Source organism: Papio anubis, chromosome 14 (genome assembly GCF_008728515.1).
Source record: "Papio anubis isolate 15944 chromosome 14, Panubis1.0, whole genome shotgun sequence".
Taxonomy (NCBI): domain Eukaryota; kingdom Metazoa; phylum Chordata; class Mammalia; order Primates; family Cercopithecidae; genus Papio; species Papio anubis.
The window spans coordinates 27017171-27037250 of record NC_044989.1 but is presented as its reverse complement, the minus strand read 5'-3'; the positions used below and the strand labels follow the sequence as shown (position 1 = coordinate 27037250).

Genomic DNA, 20080 nt, shown 5'->3' with positions numbered 1-20080 from the left:
ATATAGCATTTAGTATAGTGCTTGGCACATAGTTAGCATTTAATAAATGGAAGCTTTATGGCCAGGCATGGTGGCTCACACCTGTAATCTCAGCACTTTGGGAAGCTGAGGTGGGTGGATCACCTGAGGTCAGGAGTTTGAGACCAGCCTGGCCCACATGGTGAAACCTCATCTCTACTAAAAATACAAAAATTAGCTGGGCATGGTGGCACGTGCCTGTAATTCCAGCTACTCGGGAGGCTGAGTCAGGAGAATTGCTTGAACCCAGGAGGTGGAGGTTGCAGTTAGCTAAGATCACGCCATTACACTCCAGCCTGGGTGATAAGAGCGAAACTCTGTCAAAAAAAAAAAAAAGAAAGAAAAAGAAAGCTTTGTTTACTTGTTTGTCTGCTTCACCAAAATGTAAGTTCCATGAGGGCAGGAACCTTATCTGTCTTGCTTATTGTCATATCACCAGTTTCTTTTTTTGTTTTTAATTTTTAAATTAAAAAAATTTTTTTTTTTTTTGCTAGAGAAGGGGTCTTGCTGTGTTGCCCAGGCTAGCCTCAAACTCCTAAGCTCAAGCTGCCTTCCTGCCTCAGCTTCCCAAAGTGTTGGGATTGCAGGTGTGAGCCACTGCACCTGGCTCCTTACCAGTTTCCAGAACAGTGCCTAACATATAGAAGGTGCTTAGTAAATATTGTTGAATGAGTGAATAATCAGAGAACTTGGGTATGGGTGTGAGAATGAGGGGAGAAAAGATGGGGAAAGAAAAATCTGAGCTAGTACAAATAGTTTCTGTCTTCTACTCATTTGTATGTCTCTGTATGCAGGGGCAGCCATTTTGGGGGGTGCTGATGGATACCTGCGGGGTCGGCTATGTTGCCCTGGGGGAGGCCGGCCCCGTGGGGAACATGACTGTGGTAGACTCTCCTGGACAAGATGTGCTAAATCAGCTTGATGTCAAGACCTCTTCAGAAATGACCAGTGCAGAGGCTTCCATAGAGATGTCATTACCTACCCCTTTGCCTGGATTTGAGGATTCTCCTGATCAGAGGAGGCTCCCTTCAGAGCAGGAAAGCCTCTCCAGACTGGAACAGCAAGGTATGTACCTTGTCCTCTTATCTTTTTATTCCCCATGCCGAGCTTAAGATGAAAGAGAGCAGGTTGAGCTCATAGGATCTTACAAACCTGGATACAGGGTAATCTTTTCCAAAGAGGTTTGAGTTCTGGTCCCATCTCACAGACCCATATTCTTCTCTACAGATCTTTCTTCAGAGATGTCAAAGGTTTCAAAGCCTAGGGCCTCAAAGCCTGGCCGGAAGAGAGGTGGTAGGACACGAAAAGGCCCCAAAAGGCCCCAACAGCCTAATCCTCCATCAGCCCCTCTGGTTCCTGGTCTCTTAGATCAGTCCAACCCTCTGTCCACCCCCATGCCTAAGAAACGAGGTCGAAAGTCCAAGGCAGAGCTGCTACTGCTGAAGTTGTCAAAAGACCTAGAACGGCCAGAATCTCCATCTCCAAAGAGGCCCCCTGAGGACTTTGAGACCCCTTCTGGGGAACGACCCCGCCGAAGGGCTGCCCAAGTGTAAGGATTGTGGGGCACAGCTTGGTAGAGGGGGGTTGGGTGAAGGGATCAGGGTGGGGCAGATGTTGGAGGGATGAGAAGACTGTGATGAGGTATTAGGTAAGCAGGGGTGGTGTCTGGATTCTAGGGACTTCAGCAGTCCATTGGGCTCTTACCACAGCACTATTAATGGTACATATTGCTAACTTGGTTTATCTGAGAATTACTTTCTGTACTTTATGTCCAATGCCATTTTTCACAAACTACCCAGCTCTTTATTGCTGTTTTACTGTCCAGTATATGTCAATATATATGTGCTGTTCCATTCTTTCTCTTGCCCTCTGTGTTCTTTGACTGTGGTGGAATGAAAAATGCATTGAACTCGGAGTAAGAAGACCTGGGTTCAGATTCCACATTTGTTATCTGAATCATCTCGGCCAAGTCACATAACTTAGATTTCTGGTTTTTCATCTTCCAAGGGGGAAGGGGAAATTAATAGAGTTAATTGGTTAATCATGGGGTTATTGGGAGGATCCATTGAGATAAAAATAACCATGTCTGGAAACGTGGGTTCTCAGTTATATGTGAGAATGGCTCTGACTCTGCCCTATCCCACAGGGCACTTCTGTATCTTCAGGAACTGGCTGAAGAGCTCTCAACAGCCTTGCCTGCTCCTGTGTCCTGTCCTGAGGGCCCCAAGGTGAGCAGCCCCACCAAACCGAAGAAGATCCGGCAGCCAGCAGCCTGTCCAGGTGGAGAAGAGGTGGATGGTGCTCCACGGGATGAAGACTTTTTTCTCCAGGTTGAGGCTGAAGATGTGGAAGAAAGTGAGGGCCCAAGTGAGAGCTCGTCTGAACCTGAGCCTGCAGTGCCCCGAAGCACCCCACGAGGATCTACTTCAGGGGTAACCTCAATGGACAAGAAAGTGAATGGGGACATAGTAGGATTTTAGGGGACCAGCAAGGTACTGAGAAAGGAAAGATAGCTTTGACCTGGTAACTATAATAGACAAAACAGGTTAAAGAAAAAAGGGTCTTGGCTGGGCGCGGTGGCTCAAGCCTGTAATCCCAGCACTTTGGGAGGCCGAGACGGGCGGATCACGAGGTCAGGAGATCGAGACCATCCTGGCTAACACGGTGAAACCCCGTCTCTATTAAGAAATAAAAAAAACTAGCCGGGCGAGGTGGCGGGCGCCTGTAGTCCCAGCTACTCGGGAGGCTGAGGCCGGAGAATGGCGTGAACCCGGGAGGCGGAGCTTGCAGTGAGCTGAGATCCGGCCACTGCACTCCAGCCTGGGTGACAGAGCGAGACTCCGTCTCAAAAAAAAAAAAAAAGAAAAAAGGGTCAATTTCAAAAACAGTTGGCATATTAGGGAGAGCGCAGAAGAAGGGGTACGGTAAACAAGATTATTCATTCATATATTGAGTGTCTATTCTCTGTTAGGAAACACAAATATAAATAAGACAGTGTCCTGCCTTACAAGTTCACAGTGCAATCAGCACTACCCCAGGAGTGAACAAAATGATTTAGGCATATAGAGGAAGGGCAATTAACTGCTTAGGCCTCACAGAGGAATGATAGTTGAATTGCTTCTTGAAGGATAAGTAGAAGTTTGCCAGAGGGGATGGTTTTCCCAGAAGTTGGTTATGGCTGGAGCACAGGGCCTGGAGTAAAGTTGTAGGCGAGATTAAACTGGAGAAGATGAAAGGACATAGACCAATAGGAACCAACAAAGATTGTTTTTGTTTATAGGTTTTGTGTGTGTGTGTGTGGTAAAATGTATGTAACATAAAATTTGCCATTTTAACCATTCCGGGCGCGGTGGCTAATGTCTGTAATCCCAGCACTTTGGGAGGCCGAGGCGGGTGGATCACCCGGGGTCAGGAGTTTGAAACCAGCCTGACCAATATAGTGAAACCCTGTCTCTACTAAAAATACAAAAATTAGCCAGGCATGGTGGTGCGCACCTGTAGTCCCCACTACTCGGGAGACTGAGAAAGGAGAATCACTTGAACCCAGGAGGCAGAGGGTTGCAGTGAGCTGAGATCGACTACTGCACTCCAACCTGGGTAAGACAGCGAGACTCCATCTCAAAAAAAAAAAAAACACGCACAGTTCAGTTGTACAGAAACTCTGTACAACGAATGTTTTTAAGTAGAAAAATAACATCAGTTAGGAAAATAGGTCAAATTATAGTTGACAAGAGGACAGTTTTGCCAGGCACGGTGGCTCATGCCTTGTAATCCCAGCACTTTGGGAGGCCAAGGCAGGCAGATCACAAGGTCAAGAGTTCAAGACCAGCTTGGCCGACGTAGTGAAACCCCGTTTCTACTAAAAATAAAAATAAATTAGCTGGGTGTGGTGATGCATGCCTGTAATCCCAGCTACTCAAGAGGCTAAGGCAGGAGAATTGCTTGAACCCAGGAGGTGGAGGTTGCAGTGAGCCGAGATTGCACCATTGCACTCCAGCCCGGGCAACAGTGTGAAACTCCTTCTCAAAAAAAAAAAAGAAAAGAAAAAAAAACAGTTTCCATTATTCAGGTAAGAGATAGTGAGGTCCTAAATCAAGCAGTGAAGGAAGAGAAGAGCAGGGAGGGGGCAGATTCAAGAGATATGTAAAAGGCCAGGCGTGGTGGCTCACACCTGTAATCCAAGCACTTTGGGAGGCCAAGGCAGGTGGATCACTTGAGGCCAGGGGTTTGAGACCAGCTTGACCAACATAGTGAAACTCTGTCTCTACTAGAAATACAAAAATAATTAGCTGGGTGTGGTGGCATGCACCTGTAGTCCCAGCTACTTGGGAGGCTGAGGCAGGAGAATCACTTGAACCCAGGAGGCAAAGGATGTGATGAGCTGAGATCACATCATTGCACTCCAGCCAGACTCTGTCTTTAAAAAAAAAAAAAAAAGATATGTAAGATAATTAAAAAAAAATTTTTTAAATTCTTTTGTTTCTGTGTTCTCTCACAGAATGGAATATGTAAGAGAATTAACAGTATTTAGGAATTGAAGGGAGGGAGGAAGTTGAATAGCAGCTTCCAGCTTAAATGGTGGCATCATGCACTGAACCTGGGAACATGGAAAGGGCGAAGGATGTGGGAGGGGCAAAGGTGGGGAGGGAAGAAGATGAATTCACTTTTTTTTTTTTTTTTTTTGAAACAGAGTCTTGCTCTGTTACCCAGGCTGGAGTGCAGTGGAGCGATCTCAGCTCACTGCAACCTCCACCTCCTGGGTTCAAGCGATTCTCCTGCCTCAGCTTCCCAAGTAGCTGGGATTACAGGCACACGCCACCACGCTCAGCTAACTTGTATTTTTAGTAGAGATAGGGTTTTGCCATGTTGGCCAGGCTGGTCTTGAATTCTTGACCTCAGGTGATCTGCCCGCCTTGGCCTCCCAAAGTGCTGGGATTACAGGTGCGAGCCACCACACCTGGCAGAATTCACTTTCTGACATGTTGAGTTTGAGATGCCCATGGGCCATGGGCCATTCTGCTGGAGATGTCTGATCACCAGTTGCATATATGAGACCAGTGCCTTACTTGCCTCATGTGCAACATTTAAGGGACAACAGAAACTCTCAGTAATAGAGATAAATGCTATTTTGATGCAACATTTTAAAAAATCAAATCAATGCAACAAATCATGGGTATTTTGTTCCATGATGAACAAAATATCAAAATTTTAAATAAAGACAGGAACTTTACTGATTTTTTTTTTAACTGATTATTTTTTTTCCATTTGCCTCATGCTCTAATATGACTTGCCACAACACTGTCTAGAACTTGTAGAGAAGTTGAGACCGAGTCAGGTTTACATTACGGAGATGTAAACTTGATAATCAGGCATAAAGATGGTAGTCAAACTGGGTTCAGTGGTATGCATTTGTACTTTGAGCTACTCAGGAGGCTGAGGCAGGAGGAGTTTTTGAGCCCAGGAGTTGATGTCTTGCATGGGCAACATAGCAAGACCCTGTCTCTAAATTTTTAAAAAGGCCAGGTGTGGTGGCTCACACCTGTAATCCCAGCACTTTGGGAGGCTGAGGGGGAAGGATCGCTTGAGCCCAGGAGTTCAAAATCAGTCTGGGCCATGGAGAAACCTTGTCTCTACAAAATAATACAAAAATATTAGCCAGGTGTGGTGCGCTGTGCCTGTAGTCCCAGCTACTCAGGAGGCAGAGGTGAGAGGATTGCTTGAGCCCAGGAGGCGGAGGCTGGGGCTGCAGTGAGCCAAGATCGCGCCACTGCACTCCAGCCTGGGCGACAGAGTGAGACCCTGTCTCAAAAACAAAAACAAAAAAAAACAACCAAATAAACAAAAAGATAGTAGGCAAAGCTTTGGGACATGAGATGAGATTACTAGGAGTGTGTCAGTGTCTGTCTGTCTGTGTAGAGGGGCGAGAAGACGACAGGAACTCTGGGGAATACCATCATTGAGGAGACCTGTCAAGAAGGGAGAGCATGTGAAGGAATATTAGAGAGGGGAGAGGAGTAAGGGAGACTGTTCCATAGGGTGGGAGTTTCAAGAGGCATAAGGGAAGTCCTCTAAATCAAATGCCATGGAGATGTTGAGGAAGCTGAACAGAAAATAGGTAACGGATTTTGCATTTTCGATGGAGGAGTAGTGCAGAAGGTAAAGAAGTCATTATAATGGTTGAAACACAAATCTTTTAAGATGCTGATAGGGCAGTGATTGGAAGGGGAGGTATTGCCAAAGAAGATAAAAACTGGAAAAGAACTCTCTCTGGGACTTTGTCCAACCTGTAGAATTCGCTTCCTTATATTTTCTTCAATTTGATCCTCAGAAGCAGAAGCCACACTGCCGGGGAATGGCTCCCAATGGCTTACCAAATCACATCATGGCTCCTGTTTGGAAGTGCCTCCATCTCACCAAGGACTTGTGAGACTTGGGAACTGGGGGCTGGGGATAATGAAGGGGTGGTAGAGGAGTGCAAGGATGGTATTGAAGTGGGGCTGTGGGAAAGACAAGCAGTCATGGGGGATACTGTGATGACACTCATTACTAGAAAGCACTGCTCTAGAGGCAAGAGCTCTAGAACGCTTTAACTGAAGTGAAATAAAATGAAAGGCTCTGTTTCTCAGCTGCACTAGCCACATTTTAGGTGCCCAGTAGCTAATTGGAGCTAGCAGCTGGCATATTGGGCAGCACAGATAATAGATCATTTCCATCCCCACAGAAAGTTTTATTGGACTGTGCTGCTCTAGAATCCCTCTCCTCCTCCATTAATGCTGCTGCTTTTTCTCCAGCCGAGAGCAGAAACATTCATACTGGGAGTTTGCTGAATGGATTCCTTTAGCCTGGAAGTGGCACTTGTTATCTGAGCTGTAAGTTGAAGCAGCATCTCTGAAGCTTAGGAAGGGTGACACCACTGGAGACGAAAGGGTGACAGAGGCTCTATAATGGGAACCCTGGGATGGGTGAAACCCTTCCAAATTTAAACTGTTCCCTTTGCCTTCCCCCAGTGAGGCCGCTCCCTACCTGCCCCAGGAGGAGAAGTCTCCATTGTTTTCTGTACAACGTGAAGGGCTACCTGAAGATGGCACCCTCTACCGAATAAACAGGTGAAGATTGCACATCCGCCCTTTTTTCTGATTCTGGAGCCAGAAACAAGAAAAATGAATGTTGAAAGAGATGACAGATAAGTCCTGTCCTTCCCTTGATGCTGGTCGAGTTGGTCCCAAGAATAAGAGTGCTGGCTAGAGCTGGTCAGTCCTCTCTGATTTGTAGTGTTGATTACTGCTGGCAGGCTGAGGGAAGCTAGAGAGATTTAGGGGCCAAAGCAGTTCACAAGGTTACATGTATTCAGATAGACCTGGACAGACTAGCCTTAGGGAAAATACTATAGTATTCCAGAATGAACAGCCCTGAAGATGAGCTGGAGCTAGACAGACTTTGGAGGCTGGGCATGGTGGCTCACACCTGTAATCCCAGCACTTTGGGAGGCCAAAAAGGGAGGATTACTTGAGCCCACGAGTTCGAGACCAGCCTAGGCAACATAGCAAGACCCCTATCTCTACAAAAAATTTTAAAGTTAGTGGGGTATGGTGGCATGTGCTACTCCAGAGGCTGAGGTGGGATAACCACTTGAGCCTGGGAGGTCAAGGCTGCAGATCATGCCACTGCACTCCATCCTGGGTGACAGACCCCATCTCAAATAATATAAGACAGACTTTGGGAAGGAAAGGAGGAAGATACAAATGGTAGCCAAGGACTCTTCTCACTTGTAAACTGTTTTTAATATTCAGGCTCTTGCTTGAGCCAGTTCATACTGGCTCTGGGTGGAGCTCCCATACAGTCCTCATTACCTTTCATTAATTCCTTTCTTCATCCCATCTTTGATTTTTCTCTAGGTTTAGCTCGATCACAGCACATCCAGAGCGCTGGGATGTGTCCTTCTTCACGGGGGGACCGCTCTGGGCTCTGGACTGGTGCCCAGTGCCAGAGGGGGCAGGAGCCTCGCAATATGTGGCTCTTTTCTCCAGCCCTGACATGAATGAGACACACCCACTGAGCCAGCTTCATTCGGGTCCTGGGCTGCTCCAGCTCTGGGGCCTTGGGACCTTGCAGCAAGAAAGCTGGTGAGGTGGGGTTGGACACTGCCATGGGAGGGTGGTTGAGGACAGCAGGATGGGGTCTGGACAGGATAGGGGGAAGGAATTGGATTGGGCTGAGACAAGGGGAGCTTACCTCTGGCAGCCCTACGTCCCTTCTTCCTACCCACCATCCCCACATGCTCTCTCTCTCCAGTCCTGGCAACAGGGCCCACTTTGTCTATGGGATTGCTTGTGACAACGGCTGCATCTGGGACCTCAAGTTCTGCCCTAGTGGAGCATGGGAACTTCCAGGCACCCCTCGGAAGGTACTTCGCAGTCGACTGTGGGATGGCTCTAGGACTCAAAGCCAGGACAAAGAGGCCCTGGGAATTCTTAGAGTTTAAGGAAGGAAAGTTGGAGTGTGGTGGATGGAGTTTTTCCAGTAACTCCATACAGTATTTTCAGGGACTAGAACCTCAAAGGTTTTCTGTCAGTCAGTTGAAGGCAGCAAGCCTCAGCACATCTTTTACCCTTTAGGCTCCTCTCCTGCCCCGGTTGGGTCTCTTGGCTCTGGCCTGCTCAGACGGGAAAGTACTGCTGTTCAGTCTACCCCATCCAGAGGCCCTGCTGGCTCAGCAACCCCCAGGTGAGTAGCACAGCAAGGAGAATGGGGCTGCTGTCGTGGTGGCCAGAGCATAGCAGGACCTATCTCCCTGGAAGCTCCCCTGGGCCAGTCTCTCTAGCACAAAGCCTTACTCAGCCACACACATACCCTGCGTTGTGACTCTGGTTTGTTCTCGAGCCCTCTCTCTTTTGCAGTCTTGCAGCTGTACTCTCTCTTTATCTCTCCTTCCCTCTTCTGTGCTCTCAGGACTTTCCCCCTGTTGCTGCCATAGGTAACTGGCTGTGTAAAGAGCTGCTGAGGGCTTGGGCTGATGGATAGGGCCCATCTCCCCTGCCATACTCTTGTTCCCCTAATCCTGTTCTTAGCCTCTCCTGCCCTCACCACCACACAAACACAATCCCTTGTTCTGAAGAGAGGGATAGAATAGAGAGCTGAAGATGAGCAAGAGGAAGAAGGAGTCAGGAAAAGGCAGCTCCTATATGTTGAATTTATTTTTCATTAGTACTGAGTATTTAAAGAAGAGGGCACAAAGGTTGGAGCCCTGAGAAGTCCCATATGTGGTGGTCTTGCGGAGTGGGTTGAGGAGGTAATAGGAGGTCAGAAAATAAAGATAGTAAATACAGACAGTTCTTTCAAGAAGTTTTGCTGTGGGACTGGGCATGGTGGCCCATGCCTTAATTCCAGTACTTTGCAAGGCCTAGGTGGTAGGATTGCTTGAGCCTAGGAGTTTGAGACCAGCTGGGGCAATATAATGAGATGTTGTCTCTACAAAAAAAATTTTAAAAAGTAGCCGAGCATAGTGATGTGTGCCTGTAGTCCCAGCTACTTGGGAGGCCTAGGTGGGAGGATCACTTATGCCCAGGAGGTTGAGGCTGCAGTGAACTGAGATTGTGCCACTGCACTGTAGCCTGGGTGGCTTAGTGAGACCCTGTCTCAAAAAAAAAAAAAAAAAAAAAAATTGACTGTGAAGGGGAGCCAGTAATTGAGGGTGGTGGATTGCGTGAGTGTGGTCAGTAAAGAAAGGTTTTGTCCCTTTATTTGGATAGGAGACAGTAGGGCATGTTCACATGGCAACATGGGAGTGACAGACTAGGGAGGGAACAAGTGGATGACACAGGAGGAAGGAGGATAACAGAATGAGCAGTGTTCTGGAAAAGGTGCTAGAGAATGAGGAGAGAGTGGAGTGAAGGGATTGCTCTTCTGATAGGAGGAAGGATACTATCAGGTGTAACAGAAGGAAAGAAGATGGGAGCAGATAGAGGTAGGTTCATAAATTTGGTGATGGAAAGATAAGGACTTTCTCAACAAAGGATAAGGGAACGTCACTATTTAAAGGATTGGTTGCTGGTTTAAGAGCAAGGCCTGTGTCCGCAGAGGAGGTCTACAGGAAAAAAAAAAGCGAGGCCTGGCTAGGCATGGTGGCTCACACTTATAATCCCAGCACTTTGGGAGGCTGAGGCAGGAGGATTGCTTGAGCCTAGGAGTTGGAGGCTGCAGTGAGCCATGATCATGCCACTGCACTCGGGCCTGGGTGACAGAGTAAGACCCGCTGAGTCCTCGGGATCCATAGAGTTAGTTACTGCTCTTTTTCCCTCACAGATGCAGTGAAGCCTGCCATATATAAGGTGAGTGAGGAACCTGCTACCTTAGCTGAGGCTCCATCTTCTTAGAGCCTCACCTTGCTGATTCCACAGTGAGTCTCCTTATACTTCTGAAAAATACCCTCATCCTGCTGGATTAAACATTGATGTGAGCTTTCATTCCAGTGTAGGTGTCCCTAACCCTGGTCCCATCTCTTCTTTCCCTGCAGGTACAATGTGTGGCAACTCTGCAGGTAGGGTCTATGCAAGCTACAGACCCCTCTGAGTGTGGTCAGTGCCTTAGCCTGGCCTGGATGCCTACCAGGCCCCACCAACACCTAGCTGCTGGATATTATAATGGTAAAAATACCAAAATAAAACATAAGGAACTATTGCTCTTTGCATTTTTTATATATGCTTGTTTTTTGGTGGTTTCTTTGGTGGTTCAGTACTGGATATATAGTTAGAAATATTCAGGCAATGTGAAAAAACTAGAAAGAAATAAGTCACTAGACTGTTTCTACTCAGAAAAAGATTTAAGAGTAGATAGATGCTGGGCCAGGCATGGTGGCTCATGCTTATAATCCCAGCACATTGAGGGGCTGAAGCAGGCAGATCACTTCAGGTCAGGAGTTCGAGACCAGCCTGGTCAACATAGTGAAACCCTGTCTCTACCAAAAAATACAAAAAATTAGCTCAGTGTGGGGGCACACGCCTGTAATCCCAGCTACTTGGGAGGCTGAGGCATGAGAACCCGGGAGGCAGAGGTTTCAGTGAGCCAAGATCACACCCCTGCACTCCAGCCTAGGCAACAGAGTGAGATCCTGTCTGGGGGAAAAAAAAAAGTAGATGCCTGCCAGATGTGGTGGCTCATGCCTATAATCCCAGTATTTTGGGTGGCTGAAGTGGGAGGGAATCACTTGAGGCTGGGACTTCAAGACCAGCTGGGCAACATAGTGAGACCTCATCATTAAAAATAACATTTTTAGGCTGGGCGTGGTGGCTCACGCCTGTAATCCCAGCACTTTGGGAGGCCAAGGCGGGCGGATTATGAGGCCAGGAGATCGAGACCATCCTGGCTAACACAGTGAAACCCTGCCTCTACTAAAAATACAAAAAATTAGCTGGGCACGGTGGCAGGCGCCTGTAGTCCCAGCTACCCGGGAAGCTAGGGCAGGAGAATGGCATGAACCCAGGAAGTGGAGTCTGCAGTGAGCTGAGATCACGCCACTGCACTCCAGCCTGGAGAACGGAGCGAGACTCTGTCTTAAAAAATATATATATATACTAAAAATAATAACATTTTTTAAAAATTAAAAAGTGAGGAGGAACATCCTTTCACGCAGTTCTTTTTTTTTTTTTTTTTTTTTTTGAGACGGAGTCTCGCTCTGTCACCCAGGCTGGAGTACAGTGGCCGGATCTCAGCTCACTGCAAGCTCCGTCTCCCAGGTTTATGCCATTCTCCTGCCTCAGCCTCCCGAGTAGCTGGGACTACAGGCACCCGCCACCTCGCCCGGCTAGTTTTTTGTATTTTTAGTAGAGACGGGGTTTCACCATGTTAGCCAGGATGGTCTCGATCTCCTGACCTCGTGATCCGCCCGTCTCGGCCTCCCAAAGTGCTGGGATTACAGGCTTGAGCCACCGCGCCTGGCCTTCACGCAGTTCTTTATGTATATATACAAATAAAAAGATCAGAGGAAAGAAAGAGTTTTATAAAAATGGGATCAGCCAGGCATGGTGGCTCACACCTGTAATCCCAGCACTTTGGGAGGCTGAGGCAGGAGAATCGCAGCCCAGGAGTTGGAGACTGGGCAACATGGTGAAACCCTGTCTCTAACTAACTAGCTAACTAACTAAATGAATAAAAATGGGATCATACTGTGTAAGGTATTCTAAAATAAAATGTATTAAATTTAATTATATCTTAATTTTATAGAAGAAAAAGATAGTAAAGTCAGACTGAAATATTGGCTAAGCTCCTGCTGAATGTTTCTTCACTATAAGCGACACTTACATATATTTATAATAAATATTACTTTATAATAACTCCAACATTAAGTAGTTGGAGTTACTAGGTTTTGTTTTGTTTTGTTTTGTTTTATTTTGAGATAGGGTCTCATTGTGTCACCCAGGCTGGAGTGCAGTGGCAAGATCTTGGCTTACTGCATCCTGGACTTCTTGGGCTCAAGCAATCCTCTAACCTCAGCCTCTGGAGTAGTTGGAACTACAGGAACAAGTTACAATGCCCGGCTAATTTTTTGTGTTTTTTGTAGAGATGGGGTTTTGCCATGTTGCCCAAGCTGGTCTTGACCTCCTGAGCTCAAAGTGATCACCTCCCTCAGCCAGCTGCTGGGATTACAAATGTGAGCTACTGTGCCTGGCCTAGATTGTTATTTTTAAATGACAGTGTTATTGGCCAGGTGCGGTGGCTCATGTCTGTAATCCCAGCATTTTGGGAGGCCGAGGCGGGCAGATCACGAGGTCAAGACATCGAGACCATCCTAGCCAACATGGTGAAACCCTGTCTCTACTAAAAAATAGAAAAATAGCTGGACAGGATGGCACGTGCCTGTAGTCCCAGCTACTCGAGAGGCTTGAACCTGGAAGGTGAATGTTGCAGTGAGCCAAGATCGTGCCACTGCACTCCAGCCTGGCGACAGAGTGAGACTCCATTTCAAAAACAAAATGACAGTGTTATTTTTAGGAAAGTAGACTTTCTGCTAGGAAGGAAAGGAAATTAACACTCTTACATGTCTTTTTATTGTCCCTTTCTCCATGTTCTTTTTCTTTTGGTGGTATTATTCTTACGTTGTCAGGGTACATGATTCTTCATGCTGTTCTGCTTTCTTAATTCCTAAACTTGATTGAGTGCCTCTACCAGTCCATTTATCTTAGTCTCCCCCCCAATTGCTGAATTATTTATATTGCATGGCTATAATTCATCATCAACAAATTTTTTTCAAGAAAGGTTCATAGGTACTGCATTCATTCCCTCAGCGGCTCAGCCTTCTGAGTAGCTGAGACTACAGGCATGCACCACCACACCCGGCTATTTTATTTTTTTTTGAGACAGGGTCTCTGGGGTCCAGGCTGGAGTGCAGTGGCACGATCTCAGCTCACTGCAACCTCCACCTCCCGAGTTCAAGCGATTCTCCCACCTCAGCTTCTTGAGTAGCTGGGATTACAGGCGCATGCCACCAAAGGCCAGCTAATTATATTTTTAGTAGAGATGGGGTTTCACCATATTGTTCAGGCTGGTCTCAAACTCCTGACCTCAGGTGGTATGGCCACCCTGGCCTCCTAAAGTGCTGAGATTACAGGCGTGAGCCATCGTACCTGGCCTTATTTTATTTTTTAGAGACGGGGTCTCAGTATATTGCCCAGGCTGGTCTCAAACTCTTGGGTGCAAGTGTTCTTCCTGCCTTTAGTACCAAAGTGCTAGGATTATAGACATGAGCCACTGCACCTAGCAACATTGTGTTGCTTTTGACTTTTTGCCTGTTCTCTTTGTCTTGGGGCAGTTAGCGAACATTTTCTTTTTCTTTTTTTTTTTGAGATGGAGTCTTGCTCTGTCTCCCAGGCTGGAGTGCAGTGGCGTGATCTCGGCTCACTGCAACCTCTGCTTCCTGGGTTCAAGTGATTCTCATGTCTCACCCTGCCAAGCAGCTGGGATTACAAGCACGCACCACTACACTGGCTAATTTTTTTTGTATTTTTAGTAGTGATGGGGGTTTTACCATGTTGGCCAGGTTGGTCTTGAACTCCTGACGTCAAGTGATCCACCCACATTGGCCTCCCAAAGTGTTGAGATTACAGGCGTGAGCCACTGCGCCTGGCTTCCTAGAGTTTTTATGCTTCTTTTTTTTTTTTTTTGAGACGGAGTCTTATTCTCGTCACCCAGGCTGGAGTGCAGTGGTACAATTTCATCTCACTGCAACCTCTGCCTCCCGGTTCAAGCAATTCTCCTGCCTCAGCCTCCCTAGTAGCTGGGATTACAGGCACCCACCACCACATCTGGCCAATTTTTTGTATTTTTAGTACAGACAGGGTTTCACCGTGTTGACCAGGCTGGTCTCTAACTCCTGACCTCAGGTGATCACCACCTGCACTAGCCTCCCAAAGTGTTAAGATTATAGGCGTGAGCCTCTGTGTGCCCAGCCTATGCTTTTTAAAAGTTTCTTGACTTTCATTTATAGGGAGAGTAGAGAGAGGTGCATTCTACCCTGTGTACTAGGTGTGTTCACCCTATCATTTTTCAACTGTAGATTCCAGACAAAGCTATTACTTTTTTGTTGAAGAGAATTGGGGTTAAAATATCATGTTGAGTCTTTAAGCCCTGGAGGGAATGCTGGATAGTTAATCAGGATCCCCATATCCTTTCATAGTGGTTTGGATCTCAGGGTAGAAGACAAAGGTCCTAGGTGCTCAGAGAAAGAAATTAGAGCAAGGAAGAGAGAACTTGCTTTTAATGCTTACACATTCTGTCCCTATTTCAGGCATGGTGGTTTTCTGGAACCTTCCCACTAACTCACCCCTGCAGCGGATACGGCTCTCTGATGGCTCCTTAAAGCTCTACCCCTTCCAGTGTTTCCTAGCCCATGACCAGGCTGTACGTACCCTTCAATGGTGCAAAGCTAACAGGTATGGAATAGGAGATGTGTGGAGGGGGAAGGTGAAGACTGGGACTGGCTGACTCTTCCACATTTGTTCGGATTTGACCTTCTCCCATCTTTTTACAGCCATTTCCTTGTCTCTGCGGGGAGTGACCGGAAAATCAAATTCTGGGACCTTCGACGACCTTACGAACCCATAAACTCTATCAAGCGCTTCTTGAGTACAGAACTGGCCTGGCTGCTCCCCTACAACGGTGTCACCGTGGCTCAGGACAACTGCTATGCCTCGTACGGCAAGATGGAGATAGGGACATCTAGGGACAGGTCCTAAGGGTTGGAGTGCAAAGCATGCCAGATTGTTGTGGGGCGAGGAGGGTAGAGAGTTGGTTCACTGAGGTGGTTTAAATTCTGGAAGAGGTTAAGGAGAAGAAATGAATCTAAAGAAAAGGAAGGTTTAAATTTATTTCTCTTTTAACAGTTATGGACTCTGTGGGATTCATTATATTGACGCTGGTTATCTTGGTTTCAAGGCCTACTTCACTGCTCCTAGAAAAGGCACTGTTTGGGTGAGTCCCCCCTTTCTTTTGCAGTCTTCATTACACAGGAAAATGGCTCATTTATGCACTATTAGTGTCAGAAAGAGGCAGTAGTTTTGGGTAGGAGAAGATAGCTATGTGGTAACTCTATCATCAGGGCTGTCAGTTTTGATAAACTCATTTTTGTTTGTGTGTGTCTCAGACTGTGCAGTTGTTACCAGTTCATAGCTCTGAATGAATATATGAATGAATGAATGAATGAAATCTGTCTCTTTCTATTAGAGTCTTTCAGGATCCGACTGGCTTGGGACGATAGCTGCAGGAGATATATCCGGGGAGCTCATTGCTGCTATATTACCAGATATGGCACTGAATCCAATAAATGTCAAGCGACCTGTAGAGCGAAGATTTGTACGTATATGAACATCTAACAGCAGCTGTTGGGTCCTAACCCACATGCCCTCCCAAATTCTGGTAGAGTACAAATTAGTGCTAGGTCTCCCGGCCCTGATATTATCCCAGAAAGTCTTAGCACAGACTTGTGTATAATCTTCCCTATCCTACTGCATCTGAGCATATATTTAAAGATACTACTTTCTTCCATCTTTAAGCCTTTCCTGCCCAAACCACTTTCCTCTGCTTTTATTCTGTCTTTAATATTATAGAACCTAATTTCATGGTCTCCTTTCCAGCCTATATATAAAGCAGATCTGATACCGTATCAGGACAGTCCTGAAGGTCCAGACCATTCTTCTGCTTCATCTGGGGTCCCCAACCCTCCCAAGGCTCGAACTTATACTGAAACTGTCAACCATCACTACTTGCTCTTTCAAGACACAGATTTGGTAAGCTGAGGCCAGGAGAATGGGTGTGGTGTTAGAAAAGGTAGAAAACTTTAGTCTTTGTATAGTACGTAATCCTGAGTTCAGCACAAAGATATAAAACTAAGGAGCCTCGGCCAGGCATGGTGGCTCATGCCTGTAATCCCAGCACTTCGGGGGGCCAGGGCGGGCAGATCACGAGGTCAAGAGATTGAGACCATCCTGGCCAACATGGTGAAACCCCTGTCTCTACTAAAAATACAAAAATTAGCTGGGTGTGGTGGTGCATGTCTGTAGTCCCAGCTGTTCAGGAGGCTGAGGCAGGTTAATCGCTTGAACCCAGGAGGTGGAGGTTGCAGTGAGCTGAGATCGCACCACTGCACTCCAGCCTGGCAACACAGCAAGACTCCGTCTCAAAAAAAAAAAAGGGCCAGGCGTGGTGGCTCATGCCTGTAATCCTAGCACTTTGGGAGGCTGAGATGGGCAGTTCAAGACCAGCCTGACCAACATGGCGAAACCATGTCTCTACTAAAAATACAAAAAATTAGCCGGGCATGGTGGCGGGCACCTGTAATCCCAGCTACTCAGGAGGCTGAGGCAGGAGAATCGCTTGAACCCGGGAAGCGGAGATTGTAGTGAGCTGCCGAGATCACGCCATTGTACTGCAGCCTGGGCGACAGAGCAAGACTCTGTCTCAAAAAAAATAAGTAAATAAAAATAAAAAAAGGAGCCTCTCACTTTCTCCCTCCTCTTCCATTTCCCTTCCCCAGGGTTCATTCCATGATCTGCTCCGTAGAGAACCAATGCTGCGCATGCAGGAGGGAGAGGGGCATTCTCAACTCTGCCTGGACAGGCTGCAGCTGGAGGCTATTCATAAGGTAGTCTTTCATCCTCTCCACCCTCCACTCTTTTCCCCCAGTTCTGGGCCTGGGGCTGATGAAATGGGAGATGAAAAGGTTACACAGATGACAGCCTCCTCCTCCTCCAGAGCATGACAGATGTACCTCATTCACTGGCTTCTCATTCTTACCTGTCTCACCCCTCATGGTCCTGTCCTTTCAGATTGTGGCTCATTTTTTTTGTTCATATAGCTAGAGTCACCCTAAAGCACCACCCATAAGGATCTCTCTCTTTCTGTTCTCTTCACAGGTACGTTTCAGCCCAAACCTGGACTCCTATGGATGGCTGGTATCTGGGGGGCAGTCAGGGCTGGTTCGAATCCATTTTGTCCGTGGACTCGCCTCCCCACTGGGCCACCGTATGCAGCTTGAAAGCCGAGCCCACTTCAATGCTATGTTCCAACCATCCTCCCCCACTAGACGGCCTGGCTTCTCTCCAACCAGCCATCGCCTTCTGCCCACTCCCTAGCCTTGGCCCACACCTGATCCTTGGAGTGAAGTCGGTCAAGAACAAATGGCCCCTATGCACAGAGCCATAGGAACTGGGGGCCTTCCCTGGACAGTGATCATGCCAGGCCTGGACCTTTAGGCCTGCCTCCCCAGGACTCCTTAGATCCCACTCTTTCTACAGACTTCTGTGATCACAGCCCCCTGCGGGCAGGGGGGCTCTCCCTCCACCAACTCTCAAGGCTCCTCAGCCTAAGACTATGGCTCATGAGAAACACTCAGGCCTGACCTAGGCTTGGGAGTCAAACTGCTCATATTGAGCATATTGTTAAGTGGGTAAAGCCAAGTAAAGGTACTGGGTGTTTTTGTGACCACTTGTGAATGGGTGTATGGAGAATTGAAAGGGTGTATGCATGAAGGCTCCTGTCTGACTATTCCAGGATCCAATATTACTGCCTTCTGAAACTTCCTCTTTAGGGTAACCATCATGTATGCCCACAAGGGTGATAGTAATTTGTGAGACTGAAGTTGCTTAGAATACTTCTTTGACCAAGGAACACCACAGACACCCTACTGATAGAACAGTGGCTCAGATCTTACTTGCTCCTGCTTACGAAGTATTCCCAATCACTGGTCATCTGACCCTACTTGAACACTCCTGAACAGTCATGTTTTTTAAAATCTTCCTTTATATCAAGTCAGAGTATACTTCTATAAATTTCACTCATGGGTGTAAGGAAATCCAGTCATCTTCCCTGTGATTGCCCTGTTAAGTATTTAACCATACCTATCATGTGTTTCCCAAATCTTCTCTAGATTAAATATCTTCAGTTACTTCAACCATTCTTTTACACGTCATGATTTTTGATCCTTCATTATACTGTCACATTGTTGACTTACTAGAATGTTTACCTACTTCAGTTCTGTGTGTAGGAGGTGTTCAGAACCCAAGTACAGTAATGTTATATCTCATCTTGTTAGAGGCTTCTTGTGGGATGCTGCAGACTCACAGTGACTATGATACTGCCTCCTAAGCAAGGACACACCCCAGTGATGAGAAATAGGCAAACCATGGTCTTGAAATGCCTAGGAGTGTAGGCTGGGGTTTGGAGGGAAATAGTTGGATGACCTCAGGAAATAGAAAAAAAACAGGCAGCTGCTTTTTGGAGAGAGTGGAGATGAGATCAGTGCCTACCTGGAACAAAACACTCTGGCATTCTAGACTGGCCAAATAAGTAGTGTAGGGACTTCATCTATCAGAAAACCTCCTTTAAGAAGGGATCAAGTTAAGTCCCGGTCAGGTGTGGTGGCTCATGCCTGTAATCCCAACACTTTGGGAGGTAAGGCAGGCAGATCACTTAGGGTCAGGAGTTAGAGACCAGCCTGGCCAACACATGGTGAAACCCTGTCTCTACCAAAAATATAAAAAATTAGCCAGGTGTAGTGGTGCACACCTGTAATCCCAGCTACTCGGGAGGCTGAGGCAGAAGAATCACTTGAACCTGGGAGGTGGAGGTTGCAGTGAGCCGAGATCCTGCCACTGCACTCCAGCCTGGGTGATGGAGCGAGACCCCATCCTGTACAGATGAGAAAACAGACCTGGAGGAAACCCAAGTCCATCAACAGCAGAGAAACCACAACCTATGTCAGTGCAAAGAAGCCAAGTGTTGCGCAACCCTATTGGGATCCAGCTCACATTGAGCCAGTTTTGTTTTTTGAGCTGTTAGGCAAGTGCCTTCTGTTGAAGAGAAGCTTTACTCAATTCTACAGGGCAGCCCCCTTCCTATTTTCAGTGGTAGAAAAGATGAGACTTGGGGATCCGCACTTGAGGCTGTAGGTTGGTGCTGGCAGCCCTGCTTCTGCAACTGAGTCTCAGCCCTGATCTTGACCTTGTTCTTTTTCTCTACCAGAAGCTTTTTCTCTTTCTAACCCTACCTGCCAATATATCCACTTCATACTATCCATTGTTCATACACTTCTCTACCTTTATTCCTCTTCTCATACTCCTCCCTTCGCCAGAGTGTCTTTTTCCACCATCTTCATCTGAGTTCAATTCATCCTTCAGAAAGGTCCCAGCTCAAATTCCACCTTCACCAAAGAGCTTCCCAGTTTTCTCCAGTAAAAAATAGCCTCCCTTCCTTGTGTTCCCAAGGGGGAAGGAAGGAAAAAGGATAAACAAGCATTAAGCACTTGATCCATTTTAAGCACTTTGCATATGTCACTTTTGTGAGGTAGGTATTGCCATTTTAATGATAAAAGAGTTGGAGAGGGTAGGCTGTAAAAGGTCAAGGTCACATAACTAGTAAGTGGTGGTGCTGGGGATTTGAACTCAGTATAACTTCAGAATATAACTTTACAGCCTGCCATATTTAGTCTCCTATTACATTTACTTGTGCCAATTAACTCCTCTAGCATGCTGTTTTGCAAGTAGTGTTTTAGTTAAATGTTTGTGACACTGACTTC

The 20080-nt window shown here is 46.8% G+C and overlaps 1 protein-coding gene across 5 annotated transcripts in view; it reads left to right on the top strand.

The window, feature by feature from the left end:
• GTF3C2 (general transcription factor IIIC subunit 2) overlaps positions 1 to 18457 on the top strand; it is a 30048-nt gene extending 11591 nt beyond the window's left edge. For 3 of the 5 annotated variants that reach the window (XM_003908412.3, XM_009183881.3, XM_009183880.2), the window contains exons 2-19: positions 813 to 1083; positions 1246 to 1567; positions 2165 to 2450; positions 6347 to 6441; positions 6810 to 6887; positions 7026 to 7124; positions 7914 to 8141; positions 8311 to 8422; positions 8634 to 8742; positions 10321 to 10346; positions 10532 to 10661; positions 14798 to 14942; positions 15041 to 15202; positions 15393 to 15480; positions 15733 to 15861; positions 16143 to 16295; positions 17042 to 17149; positions 17421 to 18457. In XM_003908412.3, coding sequence (XP_003908461.1) covers positions 837 to 1083; positions 1246 to 1567; positions 2165 to 2450; positions 6347 to 6441; positions 6810 to 6887; positions 7026 to 7124; positions 7914 to 8141; positions 8311 to 8422; positions 8634 to 8742; positions 10321 to 10346; positions 10532 to 10661; positions 14798 to 14942; positions 15041 to 15202; positions 15393 to 15480; positions 15733 to 15861; positions 16143 to 16295; positions 17042 to 17149; positions 17421 to 17639 — 2736 coding nt within the window. In that variant the 5' untranslated portion in view covers positions 813 to 836 and the 3' untranslated portion in view covers positions 17640 to 18457. The remainder of the gene's footprint in view (positions 1 to 812; positions 1084 to 1245; positions 1568 to 2164; positions 2451 to 6346; positions 6442 to 6809; positions 6888 to 7025; positions 7125 to 7913; positions 8142 to 8310; positions 8423 to 8633; positions 8743 to 10320; positions 10347 to 10531; positions 10662 to 14797; positions 14943 to 15040; positions 15203 to 15392; positions 15481 to 15732; positions 15862 to 16142; positions 16296 to 17041; positions 17150 to 17420) is intronic. The other 2 variants (XM_031655035.1, XM_021924694.1) reach the window with 2 other exon arrangements.
• The last annotated feature ends 1623 nt before the right edge of the window (positions 18458 to 20080 follow it).